Here is a 17177-nt window from a genome sequence, read left to right as displayed (position 1 = left end):
TTACCTTTGGAATGTTTTTCAAATTCTTTGGGTGGCTTTTATTGAAATTTTATTTTTAAAAATTTTACTTATTTTTTTATTGAAATTGAATTATCAACTTTCCTTCACAAAACTGGATGATTTGTGCATTAGGAGAGTTTAGAAGTAGGCTCAGTTGCATGCAGAAGGTAATAATGGGTTAGTGGAATGCAGGAACTGTGGTTTAAATCCAATAGGTCTATATTTACTTCTCATGCTGAAGTCCAGATAGACGCAGAACAGGGCTGCCATGACATTTTCCAAACAAGGCCTCAGGGATATCAGTTCCTCTCTGGACGTTTCTACAGATCTGCCTTTCATTCTCTAGGTCTCCTCTCCCAAGATCACCTCACGGTTTGAGATGGCTAATTCACCTTTTGCTGTCCCATTTACATGTTAGACATCAGGAAAGAGGAAGACAGGATGAAGAGCACTGGGCTTCCTTTCAGGATGCTTTCCACTTCCACTTACATCTCATTGACAAAAACTTAGTTGTGTGCTTGCACCTAAGAGAGAGAGAGGCTGAATTTTTTCTATGGGATATATATAAAATAATGATGTAATATACATTGTATATAATATAAAATTATATATATATAATACTATAATATACATTATACATGATACAATGTTAAAATCTAGCAGAAATACCTATCTTCTTCCTTTAGCAATAGAACCTCTGAACTTATATCCCATGTATGTGATACTTCCCCAGATAAGTCCGTTGTTTCTTGACACCATTATAAATGAATGAACTATCCTGCGCCCAGCATTATCTTTTTTATTTTTAAGGTGATATCTGAATGTCAACTATACTTTCAGGGGTCTCTCTTCTAGTTTTAGAGAATTTCCTTTCAACATATTCAGAGAAATAGTGACTTACTAGATCACAGGTGAAAGGCAGGAACATTTTGCAAGGTGTTTTGACTTTGCTCAGAACTAGGATTTCTGCTAGATTTTAACTCTGGGCTGAGAGAAGGGGAAAAAAAAAATTCTTGGTTCTTTGAGTGCTTCCTAAGGCTACTGCAGTCCCTCAGAGGATGCAGCCAAGTTGAACACTGGGAATACTGGATCCCAGACCCAGTGCCTATCCTCCCAGAGAGTCTCCTGCCCCAAACAGTGCACTGGCACTGTGTTACACCCTGTTACACACTCACTCTGGCATCAGGCATGGGGCAAGCCTGAAGAATGTCTGAGATAAGTCTGTTACAATGGACAAACACTCCAAATTTCTGTCTGAGAAATGACATCGTCCACCTGTGCACAGGTCCCTAGACCCTCTCTTGTACTCAAGGAATTTGCTGTCATAATGATCTCCCCCTTCCTTGGCCCCCCATCATGCTTGGCCATCCCCTACCCTCTATGGATTGTCCCCTTTAGTGTGCAATGACTCAGATCTTGAAAGAACATCTAGCTGATGCTTGACCCTGTATCTGCTTCCAGCCGACGTCGTATTCTTCTCTCTTTTACAGTAAAACTTTTCTCTAGGATTTTCCTTGAACCTGACACGGCTCCTCTTTCTTCACAGATCCTTTTTCTCTGTTCTTCCTTGAACCTGACACAGGTAAGTTTTGCTGCTCTCACTTCCCTGAAACCTCTTTCAAGGTCACTGATGAACCCTGCTTGGCTAATCTAATGATCAGCCCTGAGTCTAAGACTTAGTAGACTTCCCAGTAGTGTTAGGTAGAGATGAGCACCATTTTTCCTAAAACATTTCACTTGCCTTTCAGGACACTTGGCTTTCAGTCACTTCTCTGGACTTCCATTTCCCTTGGTTCCCCTCCTCATTGAATCTTTAAAGTCCAAAGTGCCCCATGGCCACAATATTCACTCCCTAATGGAGCTCATGCATCCCATGGCACTTCATAAGCATCTGTATGCTGATGACTCCTAAATTTATGACTTCAGCATCTCGTCTGAACTCCAGACTTGCATATCCAACTAGGCACTTGGTATCTATCTCCTTTGGTCAAAGTACTTTAAGAAGAAATTCATATTTGGGGCTTCTTTCTGGGTTCTGGCCCAAACTCCTAAAACAATTGTAGTTTCCTATGTGATAAGCTATAGGAACATCTTTTATTATATTTGTTTTTTGTCACTGGCTCCTTGAGACAGCTCCAGAGTGAAAAACATTTAAAAAGCATTTTCTTTTGGTATTCATAACAAGCTGCTCTTAACCATATCTGAGTTTATGTTGTTGTTGTTGTTGTTTTTTTAATATTTTATTTATTTGATAGGGACACAGTGAGAGAGGGAACACAAGCAGCAGGAGTAGGAGAGGGAGAAGCAGGCTTACTGCCGAGCGGGGAGCCCGATGCGGGGCTCGATCCCAGGACCCCGGGATCATGACCTGAGCTGAAGGTGTACACCCAAGGACTGAGCCACCCAGGAACCCCATGAGTTTATGTTGCTGAAGTAACTTTTGGAAAGCCCCTAACCTTTGAGAAGAGTAGGAAGGCTGGAGGCTGAGTTCATCCCTAACACTCGATGGTTTCATCAATGAGGCCTATGTAATGAATCCTTAGGGAAAAAAAAAACCTTAATCCAAGGGGTTTGGAAAGCTTCTGGCTTGGTAACCACAATGAGAGGCTGGGAGGGTGGTGCCCCCCAGAGAAGGCAGAGAAGCTCCCTGTCCCTTCTCAACTTTCTTGCCCTGTGCATGTCTTCCATGTGGCTAGTCCTGAGTTGTATTGTTTATAATAAATCCGTAATAAAAACTAAACTGTGTCCCTGGCTTCCATGAGCCATTGTAGCAAATGACAGAACACAGGGAGAGGGACACGGGAACCTCCCATTTATAACTCATTGGCTACAAGTACAGGTGATAACATGAGACTTGAACTGGCACCTGAAAAGTGTGAGTGTGGCGGGGAGCAGTCTCAGGACTGAGCCCCTAACCTATGGCTCCTGCGCTCCCCAGGCACTGAGTGTCAGAACTGAGTTGAATGGAGGACACCTAACTGGTATATTCCACAAAAGGAATTACTCTCGTGTGGAAGAACTTACACATTTGCGTTCAGGGTGGTGTTGTGCATAGAGAGAAGCTGCGGATTTTATTTTTACTGAGGACTTAATGAGTCCTGAGAACTCATGACTTTCTTTCTCCAACTTTTTTTCTCCCCCAGGACTCTCTATGTCCAAAAATGGCATTGCTGTTGACTCAGTTCCTCAAGTGGAAAACTTTGGGTCATCTTGACTCTTCACCTCAAACCTGTTCTCTGCTCTGCTGGCGAATGCTGTCAGCCCAACTTTCAAGATACATCTTGAATGTGACGGTAACACCTTACATCCGCTGCTAAACCAAACCACCACTTTTCACCTGAATTCCTACAGTTAACCAGTGTCTAATTCTACTCTTGCTCTCCTTACCTCAGTAGTCCATTTCCATGGAGTCTCCACGGTGGTCTTTTAAAAACAAAATCAGATTTTAATAGAGACCCTTCCTTTTACGACATCATTTCCCCTTTTTTGAGCCTCATATTGGTTATTGTAAGGACCTATTGAGCCAGAGGCTTCCATCCAGGTTAAACAATAACCTTGTTGTATAACCTTAAACTGTCTCTGCTCCCCTTCCCCCAAGGGACTTCCTCAAAAACAAGTCCGGAAACCAGCCCCAGGTAACAAAGCCCAAATACAAGGGTGGGTCAGGCCAGGTGGAGAATTCGGATCAGTGGGGGGATGCATACTGTCTCCCTAGTTACCAAGGAGTATGGGCCCCACCCTTTGGGCACCTTTTGGGAGCCAATTCTGATAGGCTGGTTTAAATGTCTACTAGGGTAAATTGTAATTCAATTGGTCACTTATGTGTGACCTAACATGACTGTGCAGCTTTCTCCGTGTGTTACAATTTCATAGGTCACCTGTGCGTGGCCAGGCCCAACCACATGGCCTTTGCCCTTAAAAGCTAGTCTGTAAAAGCAGAGAGGGGTTGCCCTCTCTTGTAAGAGATGTGGCCCCGAACGTTCGGTTTGATTCTTGATGCTTGGCGCGAAATAAAGCTTTGCTTGACCTTCGCTTTGTATCAGTCTCACTCCTTTAATCACGGACCCATTATTGGGGAACCTAACAGTTATATACTGCCAACGTCAAGATTTTTCTACTCCTGTTTTCAAGGTGCTCTCCAACCTTATTTATGATCCTTGCCTTGAGATTAAACAGAATTTTCTCTTTTTTGGTTCAAACACATCCCATGTTTATTTTCACTCTAACCCTTACCTTATGCTGTGCCCCTACCGCTTGGGTTGCGTCTTTCAGTCCTGTTCAATTCTTATTCTGACCTTAGTCATTTATTCAGTTCTTGGGGTCTTCATGAACTTCTTCATCCCTATCCTTAGGGATGTTTTACTTACAATGACTCCCTCCCATCTCTGAGTACATATGTCCAGTATCTGATAGCATTAGAGATCCACTAGACTCAATCATTGATTGATGGAGGGATGACTAAGCTGAATATTTGAAAACAGTTTACATTAAATATGAATAAATGCTTGGTTGATTTTGTCTCTGTTATACAGGTTTTCCTAAAAACTAAGATGATAAAGGTAAAAGATTTATTTTAGTTTCATTTTCATGAAGTTCACATTATATATACTATTTTTATTATTCAATTCTGTTTATTACTAACTAAAGAGGAAAAAAAGGAATCTGTTCCCTAAAGTTATATACATTTTAAGCTGACTAGAAAAACAACCTGATTGTTAATTTCTCTAGTTCTCTGTCCTACATATAGCAGAAAATATTTTTTGCTTATTTTGGCTGATACATCTTGCACTTTATGTCATATCCTTCATATCTTTTTTTGTTTATGTTTTTATTTAAATTCAATTTAGTTAACATATAGTGTATTATTAATTTCAGGGTAGAATTTAGTGACTTCTCATTTGCATATAACAGTGTATGTAACTTCAAGTGCTCTTTTTTTTTTTTTAAGATTTTATTTATTTATTTGAAAGAGAGCAAGATCACAAGTAGGCAGAGCAGCAGGCAGAGAGGGAGAGGAAGGGAAGCAGGCTCCCTGCTGAGCAGTGGGGCTCGATCCCTGGACCCTGAGACCATGACCTGAGCCGAAGGCAGAGGCTTAACCCACTGAGCCACCCAGGTGCCCCTTCAAGTGCTCTTCTGAATGCCCATCTCCCAATTACCTCATCCCTCCACACACCTCCCCTCCAGCAACCCTCAGTTTGTTTTCTGTAGTGAAGAGTCTTTTATGGTTTCCCTCCCTCTCTGTTTTTATCTTATTTTATTTTTCCTTCCCTTTCCTTATGTTCATCAGTTTTGTTTCTTAAATTCCACATATGAGTAAAATCATATGGCATTTGTCTATCTCTGATTGACTTGTTTCGCTTAGCATTAAACCCTCTAGTTCCATCTATGTCTTTGCAAATGACAAGATTTCATTTTTTTGATGGCTGAGTAATAATCCATTGTATACATACATAACACAACTTCTGTATCCATTTATTTGTTGTTGGACATCTGGGCTCTTTCCATAGAGTAGCTATTGTAGACATTGCTGCTATAAACATGGGGCACAGGTGCCCCTTCGAATCACTATTTCTGTATCCTTTAGATAAATACCTAATAATACAGTTGCTGGGCTGTAGGGTAGTTCTATTTTTAACTTTTTGAGGAACCTCCATCCTGTTCTCCAGATGATTTTTGTTGTTGTCACTGTCAGCTTGATTGGGTCATATCCAGGATGTCAAGGAAAGCGGATCTAAAATGTTTACAGTGCCTGTAGCAGTTAGGGTCCAACAGGAATAGAAACTACACAATGAGTTAAGTTTGATATAAAGAATGAATAAACTTTGATAAAAGAATGTCTATAAGGAAACCATATATGGTATTGTAGCGTTGAGGGGGGAGTATCCAAAAAAGGAGAAGCTGGGAAGCCCTCCCGCCAAAAGGCTTGTTCAGATCTTATTGGAGAAGGTATAGTTCAACTCAGTGATAGCAGAGAAGCTTGTTGGTTTGTTTTGGACGAGGCTGTTCTGCAGTCCCTCTGGAGTGCAGCTGATCAGAAGCCAGTGGGGTGGGCTTGCAGAGGGAATGGAGGCTAGGGCACAGGGGAGCTGCGCCTTGCTCTGCAGAGAAGGGTGAGAGGTGTAGGGCATGGGAGCTGTCGTCTGCGGAGGAAGTGGTGGCTCAGGGGGCTGGAATGAGCAGGGGGCCCTGGGGCCAGTTTCCACGTTGAGAGTCTCGCCAGAAGTTTAAATGCAGGGCCTAACTGCAGGAGAAGCAGAGGCTGGAAGGTTGCTGACTTCAATGTGCAGTAAGCAGCAGGAAACATCCGCCGAAATATAGTTCTCTCGGGCAGTGTCTCTCCAGCGCCCTCTGCTGGGAAAACCTAAGGTGGTGCTCTCAAAGGAGATGCTTGAAAGAGCTGTCCTTTATTACACGGCACATATTGAAGGTGAATTGGAGCCGAGGCAGTAAGTTGGTAATTGTCACAGTGTTTACTTAAGAATATGTATATTTCTCAAGGATAAGTGTATTGGGGGTATTTTGTGTGAATACTCTGGCAAAAAGAATCCACATCAGGATAATATATCGGTAATGGACAAATAAATATAATTATTTAAACAAATAAATATAATTAAATCACATTCTTCAAGTGGCTGGATGATAGTATTCAGAAACCTTTTTAATACATTTATTTTAGAACTCTTTTCATATTTGAGGTGTATCACACAAATAGTAAATTGCACAAATCAAAAATGTGTATATATATTTTTTTACATGTGTACACACCAGTGAAACTACTACCTAGATCAAGATACAATTTTTCTACAACTTAGGTGGATACTTCACTCCCCTTCCCAGTTAAAATCCTCCTACCCTCATCAGAGGCAAGTACTAATCTGGCTTCTATTTCTTGTTCAGGAACTTTATGAAATTGGAACCATAAGTAAGGACTTCGTTGTGTCTGGCTTTTTTCACTTAAAATATGATGTCTTTGAGATGCACACATCTTGCTATACACAAACACATATATATGCATATAATGAACATACATGCAAACATATATATATATATATTCATTATATGAAAAGACCACATTTATGTCTCCTGGACATTAAGGTTGTTTCTAATTTGGGGCTGTTATGAATAAAGCTGCTTTCAATGTGAGTTTCTGTGGACTATGCGCTCATCTCTTTTAGGTGTAAATACAAAACAGGACTTGCTTGGTCATGGTGCCGTAGCCCTAGGTCATGTTTAGTTAGATACTGTCAAACATTTTTTGGAATTCTTTAAACCAATTTCCACTTCCACCAGTAAGAGAATTCTAGTTGCTCCACATAGTTGCCAACACTTGGTTTTGTCAGTCCTTTTTAGCTGTTCCTCTGAATACTATTTTTAAGAATTAAAACTAATTGGACTGCACAATAATATTTATCAATCTTAGTATTTAATTATATTTCCCATGTTCCCTGTTGATAAACACACAAAAAACCCTCCTGTTTCTTCCAAACATTATCTAAAAATACAAAGTAGAAATAACAGCAATGGTCACTTTTGAAAATGTTCTCAATTTACCTATGCTTCTACATGATATACAATTTTTTACTGCAAAACATTAGTCATACTGTAACAGTTTCCTAATTCAGAGAACATAGAAGATTCTTTCTGATTCCAAAGTAATTATTATGATTATAAATTTTCATTGTATAATATGACAGGAGAAAATTCTGATTATGAGTTATATGACTCATTAGGTCCTAAAAGTAACTGGATTTTTTGGTAAACATTTAAATACATTCATACAGTAATCATACGGTGCTTAAGGATATAGGCCAGGAATCATACTTGGCAGTTGTAATTCTGACTCTGCTAGGATTTTGAATAAGAAAATCATATCTTTGTTTCCTAATTTTAAAAATAGTATCGATGATAACAATAGTTCTATGAGCAAGGGAGGTTACTTAACCTCTCTGTGCTGTAAAACGGGAATAAACAGTGTTATCGTGAATAATTAACTAACTGGTTAATACCTGAGACACTTTGAATAGTGCCTGGCACTTAACAAATGCTATTTAAACATTAGGTGTTTATTATTAATGTAGAGAAATTAAGTTGAAGAGTTGTATAAAGACTGTGTAGTTCCAAACAGCAATCAGCATACTTCTCAATCCCAGACAGACCCCCAATGTTTTGAACTTTATTTACTTATCCGTCTCTTACTGGAAATCAGCAAAGTCAGCTTTAGGTCACGGCTCTCAACTACTCTCCTTAGTATAATCTACTTTAGGGAGCTGTCACGTAGGTAAAAATCGGCTTGCCTCCGGAAAACCTTATTGTCAACTATAAAATCTAAGAGAGAGACGTATCCTCGACATCGCTTTAGCCAACCCGAAGGGCGCTTTCTCCACTCCAGGCACGTTTCCGCAATACTCCCCCTCTTTCCCTCCCTATTCCCGAACCCCGAAGTGTTTTCACGGTTATTTCCGTCAGAGAGAATCCTCCTGCCACCTGAAAGCCTAGGTCAGTGCCACAGCTGGAGGATGGAGAGTCAATTATGGCTACTCTGACAAAATCCTGACACCCAAGTAGGTTTAAAGATACTCGTGGGGAAACCCGAGCATCCTCGGGAGTGGAGAACACAGCTTACAGCCCGCCCACCTTCCCAACCTTCCGCGCTCTCCGGGCGACGATCCCCGCCCAAGTCCCACAGCACGCCGGGAATTGTAGTTTCCGAAGGCTCGGTCCACCTCAGCGCACGCGTTCTGAGCTCCTTTCGCTCCCCGAAACACTCCCGGATAAGGAAGTGGGCAGGGATGCCACGCGTTCTGCGGGCCGTGTCTCCGGGCTTCTGGGAGTTGTAGTCGTCGGGGGCGGGCGCCGTCGGTAAGGAGACGTAGCTTTGCTTGGGGTCCGCTACCGCAGTTGGTTCCCGGCAGGAGCGGAGGGGTCAGTCTGTACTTCCATCAGCGCCGCACTGCCTCTGAGGCTGAGGAGGCGCTTTCCTCTCCCCGGGCGCTCCCACTCTGGCGCTGGGTGCTCCTTGCCCCGAGGTCCATTTCTCTGCCGAGTCCTCTGCCTCTCCGGTCCATCTCCAAAACCTGGGCTTAGCGGCGACTCGCCTTCCTAGTGACAGGGCCGCGACCTTCTCAAACCCGGTCCCTGCCCTGCGGGGACCTTCCTCATTGCGCCCTCTCCTACTGGTTTCCGCCGCTGCCCCTATTCTCCGCTTGGGCACCCGCTGCGCTCACGCTCCTTCCACTAATTTTTTTTTTTTTTTTTTCTTTTTTCCCTCCCCTTTCCTCTGCAGGGATGGAAGCTTCCTGGCGCCAGGTGGCCGGGGGCCGAGGCCGAGCCCGAGGACGGGCCACCGCGGCCCCTTCTTCAGGAAATGGAATCCATCTTCGCGGCGCCGGGGGAGGACAAGAGAAGGGCTCGGTGGGCGCTGCGGGACCTGGCCCCAGCCCCAGAGGAGCCGCGACCCCCGCGGCTGCAGGTAGCTCAGCCGGGCGCAGCCCCGCGGGAGCTGAAGCCCTGCAGACCTCCGTGGCGTGTGGTGCGCAGGGCTCCGGCCCTCAGTTTCACCTGGATGCCTACTAGGCACTTACTAGCCCCTGCCTCCCCGCCCTTACTCCCATTCGCGTCTCTCCTTCTCCCTGGAGACCTGGTTATGGCCCCCACTGCTCAGACCTTCAAGGAAGCTACTCAGTTCGGCATTCTAGGCAGATTCCTAGCATACCTCTTTCCTCTTAATTTTAAAAACTATCGGTCAGCATTACTTCTTTCTCCGCTGTTCTTCTCTTTATTCTTTTTTTTGCCTGAATCCCTAGACCAGAAGTTGCACATTGTGGCCCCGGGGTTCTGATTTAGCCTATAGTTTGGTTTGGTTAACACCGAACCATCTGAATTGGTTGCCAACGGGTTTGGTTTGTTTTTCTTTTCTTTTAAAAAAATCTCGCTAACAACTTTATTTATTTATTTATTTATTTATTTATTTATGTAAAATAGGATAGTGTGGCTTTACCTTTGTGCATGGCAAGAGCCAGTTGCAGAAATTCCGTTTAGATTGGTTTTAGGCACTCCTATTTCACGTGGTCTCTCCTACCTGGGGGCCAGCTGTCATCTTCTCTCTTTGCAAGGTTGCCTGAGTTTAGTAACTTGAATCGTCTATGCCCCGTAAGCACTTGAGCTTGAGGTATTTTTCTCAACTTTGGTTCCTATTCACAAATGTCGTGTCCTTTTTCTTATGTATCTTCTGTGACCTCCTGTGGCATGTCATTATTCTTCATCCGCGGCTCTGTTTTAGTGGAGTCTGAGAATGCACAGGCAACTCTGAATTGTCTGTGCTCATGGAGGATTGCATGAGGCCAAGGGAACAATCCCAGAAAATCATTTTATTTTTATGTTTGGAATGTTTTTTTCATAATGTATTTTTTGAGGGGAGGAGCAAAGTTGAGCTTTGGAGTGCTTTTTCCCTAAGCTAATTTTTTAAGTTAGGTGGTATTCTCTTCGCTTGGAATTACTGGGTTTATTTTAATTCCAGTGCAGTAAGCATACAGTGTTCTGTTAGTTTCAGGTGTACATAGTTCCTTATGTCACCTGGTGCTCCTCACCACAAGTGCATTTCTTAATCCTCATCACCTGTGTCACCCATACCTCCCACCCACCTCCCCTCTGGTAGCACTTAAGATTTATGATCCTGGTGGTGGTGAAATGTGCATGTTGGAGACCAAAAGCAGTTTTGGTAAAGTCTCTTGGATTTTGTGGATGGTAGAAAAGCAAACATTTTTCACGTGGATAATTTGTCTATAAGAAATAATATATAAGGAAGCAGGCTTTGTCATTTTTTCTTGAGATGATCTTATGTGGACACGTTGATAGGGTTATGGATGTTTTTATTACGTCTTCTAATTCAGCCTTTAAAGAAATGTATCCTTACGTGCTGTTTTCCACAACTAATGACATATATCATCTCTCTTACTGCACATCAAGTTTTGAGTCATAATCTCACAGTCATTATTTCTCTCCTAATACTCAAAAGATTCCTATATAGGCACTGTGTGCGTTTTCTTTCAGTTTTACTTGAAATACCGTATAACCCCCAACTAAATTGGCTGCAACAACAAAGGGAAAACATTTCATGAGGAAAATAAAAGATAAAACGTACTTAAGTACAAACGCACCACCAAGATTAAGAAAGCTTATCTTTAGTGGCTCATCAGTTTTAAGCATAAAGTGAATTTAAGTCAGCGATTTACTGTTTTAATTAGTGAATTTAAAATCCTCACAATATGGGCATTAATAAATTCAGATCAATTCAGTATGTTTATGGCTCCTTTCTCAAAACTATGGTTGCTGTTCATAATCGTTTATTAATAGTTAGTACTTGAAGAAAATTCCCCTGGTCCTTGCCCTTAAGGACTTGGGAATATGCTATGAAGTAAAGTTCTTTTTGTGTTGTTATTTAACAAGTAAAAAAAGTGAGAAGTACAGTCAGCTAAAGAGAATAGTAGAAGAACGTATCCGAAATTTATTTAACATTTTTTTTTTGGGATGAAACTGCTGTAGAAACCACATTTTCCATATTGGCAGCATTTTGTGTGGATTATTGTTAAATATGTATGTTTTGTGACCACATTTTAATAAATGCAAAAAGTCCTTAAGCTTTCTAAGAGCCAATTATAAAGATAATGGGTATACAGTGAATCTTTGTGCAAAATCTGTGTTGGGCTGGGCCAGGCCAGGTTAGGCTGTAGTGTGGAAGAGGATTTTTGGAGAAAGCACCCAGTTTAACTGATTCTGAAGGGCTCCCAGTTGGCATGTTTCCCACCTCCTAAAAATCACTGTAATTGGTTTATTTTTAATCATCCCATTTAAATTTTTATTAACATCCTTATTTTGAGGCTGATTAACAGTTTTTTGATACTTCTTTCATACCTTTATAATTTTTTAATTGATTTGTTAATTATGGTTTCTAGGACGATTTGCTGCATTTAACAGGATATTTAACAAACATGAAAGTTTTCATTGTGGTAGTATTCTCTTTTGTTGTGTCACTAGAAACTTGAAAATACCTTTTTTGTGCATTATAGTAGAATAGAATGCTCCAAGGAAGATTTTAAACTTATGCTTTTAAGAGATCATTTTGTAGAAACGAAACTAATTTCTTTTTCTTTTAAGCAGAGCTAATGTCTCAGAGGAAATTTGAGGAAATCAAGAAGGCCAATCAAGCTGCGGCCAAAAAACTTGTTGAAGAACACTTTAGCTCCTCTTCTGAAGAAGAAGGAGATGAAGATTTTGAAGGAAAACGGGGAAAAATAGTTGCTAATACGTTTACAAGTTACACTACTCAGACAGGTGCTGTATGGTCTTTTAAATTTTGACTTTTTTTTAAAGTTTTTATATGAATTCCAGTGTGTTAGCATACAGTATAATACTAGTTTCAGGTGTACAATGTAGTGATTCAGCACTTCCATACATCACCCAGTGCTCATCCCATCACCTATTTAATCCTCTGTTACAGTAATCATCAGCTTGTTCTCTATATAGTTAAGAGTCTGTTTCTTGGTTTACCATTTACTCTCCCTGCCCCTTTGCTTGTTTTGTTTCTTAAATTCCATATATGAGTGAAATCATCTGGTATTTGCCTTCCTCTGACTGACTTATTTCACTTAGCATAATATACTATAGCTCCATCCACATTGTTGCAAAAGGCAAAATTTTATTCTTTTTTTTAAGATTTTATTTATTTATTTGACAGACAGAGATCACAAGTAGGCAGAGAGAGAGAGAGAGGGAGGAAGCAGGCTTCCTGCTGAGCAGAGAGCCCGATGCAGGGCTCGATCCCAGGACCCTGAGATCATGACCTGAGCTGAAGGCAGCGGCTTAACCCACCGAGCCACCCAGGTGCCCTTCTGCCCATTTTTTAATTGGATTGTTTTTTGTGTGTTGAGTTTTATAAGTTCTTTGTATATTTTGGATATTAGCCCTCTATCAGGTGTGTCATTTGCAAATATCTTCTTCTATTCCAAAGATTGCCTTTTCATTTTGTTGCTGTGCAGAAGTTTTTTATTTTGATGAAGTCTCAATAGTTTGCTTTTGTTTCCCTTGCCTCAGGTGACATATCTAGTAAGAATTTGCTATGGGCAATGTCAAAGTTACTATGTTTTTCTTTTAAGATTTTAATGGTTTCCTGTCTCACATTTAGGTCTTTCATCCATTTTGAATTTAGTTTTGTGTATGGTGTGAGAAAGTGGTTCAGTTTCATTCTTTTACATATTCCTGTCCCATTTTTCCAACAGCATTTGTTGAAGAGATTGTCTTTTTTTCATTGGGTGTTCTTTCCTGCTCTGTCAGAGATGAATTGAGCATTAAGTTAGGGGTTCATTTCTGGGTTTTCTATCCTGTTCCCCTGATCTATGTGTCTGTTTTTGTGCTAGTACCGTACTATTTTGATTATCAGAACTTTGTAGTATGACTCAAAAGTCTGGAATTGTGATACCTCCAACTTTGCTTTTCTTTTTCAAGGTTGCTTTGGTTATTGGGGGTCTTTTGTGGTTCCATACAAATTTTAGGATTGTATATTCTAGCTCTGTGGAAAATGCTGGTGATATGTTGATAGGGATTGCATTAAATGTGTAAACTTCTTTGGGTAATAGGTATTTTACCAGTATTTCCAATCCATGAGCGTGGATTGTTTTTTATTTCTCTATGTCATCTTTAATTTCTTTCCTTAGTATTTCGTAGTTTTCAGAGTACAGGTACAGGTCTTTCACCTCTTTGGTTAGGTTTTTACCTAGGTATCTGACTAGTTTTGGTCTAATTGTAAATGAAATTGATTGCTTGATTTCTCTTTCTGCTGCTTCATTATTGGTATATAGAAATTCAGCAGATTTCTGCATATTGATTTTGTGTCCTGTGACTTTTCTAAATTCCTGTATCAGTTCTGGAAATTTTTTGGTGGAGTCTTCTGGGTTTTCTCTATAGAGTATCAAGCCATCTACAAATACCGAAAGTCCAAATTCTTTCTTGCCAGTTTAAATGCCTTTTATTTCTATTTGTTGTCTGATTATTGTGGCTAGGCCTTCTAATACTATGTTAAATAACAGTTGTAAGGGTGGACATCCCCATCTTTTTCCTGACCATAGGGAAAAGTTCTCAATTTTCCCTATTAAGGATGATACGAGTTGTAGGCTTTTCATATATGGCCTTTATCATGTTGAGATATGGTTCTTATCCTTTCTTTTATTAATCTAGTGTATCACATTGATTGATTTGTGAATACTGAACCACGCTTCCTGCCCAGGAATAAATCCCACTTGGTCATGGTGACTGATTCTTTTAATGTACTGTTGGATTCGATTTGCTCATATTTTATTGAGAATTTTTGCATTGGTGTTCATCAGGGGTTTCACCTGTAGTTCTCTTTTTTAGTGGTATCTTTATCTGGTTTTGATACGAGGGTAATGTTGGCCTCATAGAATGAATTTGGAAATTTTTCTTCCTTTTCTATTTTCTGAAATCGTTTGAGAAGGATAGGTACTAACTCTTCTCTAAAATGTTTGGTAAAATTTGCCTGTGAAGCCATCTGGCCCTGGGCTTTTATTGGGAGAATTTTTATTCCTGATTTAATTTCTTTGCTGGTTATCTGTCCCAAGTTTTCTATTTCTTCCCGTTTCAGTTTTGGTAATTTATATGTTTCTAGGACTTTATCCATTCTTCCAGATTGTGCAATTTGTTGGGATGTAATTTTTCATAATATTCTTTTATAATTCCTTGTATTTCTGTGGTGGTGTTTGTTATCTCTCTCGTTTGTGATTTTATTTATTTATTATGAATCCATTTGTTTATTGTGATTAAGTCCTTTCTTCTTTCTGATAAGTAGCTAGAGGTTTATCAATTTTATTAATTTTTTCAAAGACCCAGCTCCTTGTGTCATTGATAGATTTTTTCTATATCATTTATATATTTCTGCTCTAATCTCTTCTATTTCCTTCCTTCTGCTGGCTTTAGGCTTAATATGCTGTTTTTCTAGCTCCTTTAGGTTGTTTATTTGAGATTTTTCTTGCTTCTTGAGGTAGGCCTGTGTTATATACTTCCCTCTTGGGACCACTTTTGCTGCATCCCAAAGGTTTTAGACTGTTGAATTTTCATTAGTTTCCATGTGTTTTTTTTAATTTGTTGATTTCATGGTTGACTCATTTATTCTTTAGTAGGATGTTCTTTAACCTCTATGTATTTGTGCTCTTTCCAGATTTTTTCTTGTGTTTAACTTCAAGTTTCTTATTGTGGTCAGAAAATATGCATGGTATGATCTCAGTCTTTTTGTACTTTTTGAGCCTTGATTTGTGTCCTAGTGTATGATCTATTCTGGAGAATGTCCCATGAGCACTTGAAAAGAATGTGTATTCTGTTTTAGGATGGAATGTTCTGAATATATCTGTTCAATCCATGTGTTCCAGTGTGTCATTCAAAGCCATTGTGTCGTCGTTGTTGTTCTGTTAGATGATCTGTCCATTGATATAAGTGGGGTCCCCTACTATTACTATATTATTATCAATTAGTTCCTTTATGTTTGTTATTATTTTGTATATTTGGGTGCTGCCATGTTGGGTGCATAAATATTTACAATTATTAGGTCTTCTTGTTGGATTGTCCCCTTTATTATGATATAATATCTTTCTTCATGTTTTGATAGTCTTTGGTTTAAAGTCTAGTTTTTCCAACATAAGTATTGCTATCCTGGCTTCCTTTTAATGTCCATTTGCATGATAAATGGCTCTCCATTACCTCGCTTTCAATCTGTAGGTGTCGTGAGGTCTAAAATGAGTCTCTTTTAGGCAGAGTATAGTTAGGTCTTGTTTTTCTATCCATTCTGACATGCTGTATCTTTTGATTGGTGTGTTTAGTCCATTTACATTCAGAATAATGATGGATATACATGTATTTAGTGCTGTTTTAATACTTGTTTTGTCATTGTTTCTGGAGATTTTCTCTCATCCTTTCTCATCTTTGTCACTTTTGGTCGTTTCACTGGAAGAGTCCCCTTTACTATTTCTTGCAGGGCAGGTTTTGTGGTCCCAAAGTACTTTAGTTTTTGTTTGTCTGGGAAACTCTATCTCTCTTTCTATTGTGACTGATAGACTTGCTGGATAGAGTATTCTTGGCTGCAGATTTTTCCTATTTAGCACTTCGAGTATATCATGCCACTCCCTTCTAGCTTGCCAAGTTTCGGTTGAGAGATCTGTAGCTAGCCTTATGGGTTTTCCCTTGTAAGTTAAGGACTTCTTTTGTTTTGCTTTTTTTAAGATTTTTTCTTTATCTCTGTATTTTGCATATTTAATTGCAATATGTATTGGCATTGACCTGTTTTTTTTTTTTTTTAATTTTGATGGGAGTTCTCTGTGTCTCCTTGTTCTGGATTTCTATCTCCTTACCCAGGTTAGGGAAGTTTTTAGGTATGATTTCCACAAATAAGTTTTCTGTCCCCTTTTCTCTCTTTTCCTTCTTCTGGGACTCCTAGAAGACAAATGTGATGACGTTTGATGGAGTCATTGAATTCTCTAAGTCTAGTCTTATATTTTATAATTCTTCCTCTTGTTCAGTTTCACTGTTTTCCGTTATTTTATCTTCTGTGTCACTTATTTGTTCCTCTGCTTCTTCGAGCCTTGCGTTCATTGCATCAATCCTGTTTCATCTCTGATTCTTCTTTAACTCTTTTATCTCTGCTGTAAGGGTCTCCCTGATGTCTTCCATTCTTTTCTCAAGCCCAATGGTATCCTTATGATTGTTGCTTTAAATTCTCCATCAAGTGTAGTACTTAAATTTATTTCACTTAGGTCCCTGGCTGCGACTTTATCTTGTTCTTTAATTTGGGATTAATTCCTCTGTCTTGGCATTTTGTCTAAGTCTCTGCTTTCTTCTCTGTTAGAAAAGTCCATTATGTTTCCTTCTGAGAATAATGGCTTTATGAAGAAGAAGTCAGATAGTGATGTGTTCTGGGCCTGGTGCTTCAGGCAGTATGTCTGGTGCGAGCTACATGTGCTCTGCTGTTGTGTCTGGGCTGCTGTCTCCTTCTGGCCAGTCCTATGCAGAAACTTTCCTTGCATGCAGTGGGCAGTGTTTGGTCCTTGGCCTGAGTGTGGCAAGTTTGAAGTAGGTGTATTCTGATTTGCTATTTTCAGTGAGATCTGCTACTATTC

The 17177-nt window shown here is 40.0% G+C and overlaps 1 protein-coding gene across 6 annotated transcripts in view; it reads left to right on the top strand.

The window, feature by feature from the left end:
- The first annotated feature begins 8765 nt into the window (after positions 1–8765).
- The window catches only part of NFXL1 (nuclear transcription factor, X-box binding like 1), a 75594-nt gene continuing 67182 nt past the window's right edge, over positions 8766–17177 (top strand). For 2 of the 6 annotated variants that reach the window (XR_006606704.1, XM_045079707.1), the window contains exons 1-3: positions 8766–8862; positions 9287–9532; positions 12160–12333. Coding sequence is in view for 5 of the 6 variants with exons in the window: in XM_045079707.1 (XP_044935642.1) it covers positions 9289–9532; positions 12160–12333 (418 nt within the window). In the remaining variant the exon portion in view is untranslated. The other 4 variants (XM_045079711.1, XM_045079710.1, XM_045079708.1 and 1 more) reach the window with 4 other exon arrangements.

This window comes from Mustela putorius, unplaced genomic scaffold, assembly GCF_011764305.1.
Source record: "Mustela putorius furo isolate JIRA1106 unplaced genomic scaffold, ASM1176430v1.1 tig00000430_pilon_pilon_pilon, whole genome shotgun sequence".
Taxonomy (NCBI): domain Eukaryota; kingdom Metazoa; phylum Chordata; class Mammalia; order Carnivora; family Mustelidae; genus Mustela; species Mustela putorius.
Note: the sequence above shows the minus strand (reverse complement) of the source record. Positions and strands in the feature narration are given on the sequence as shown.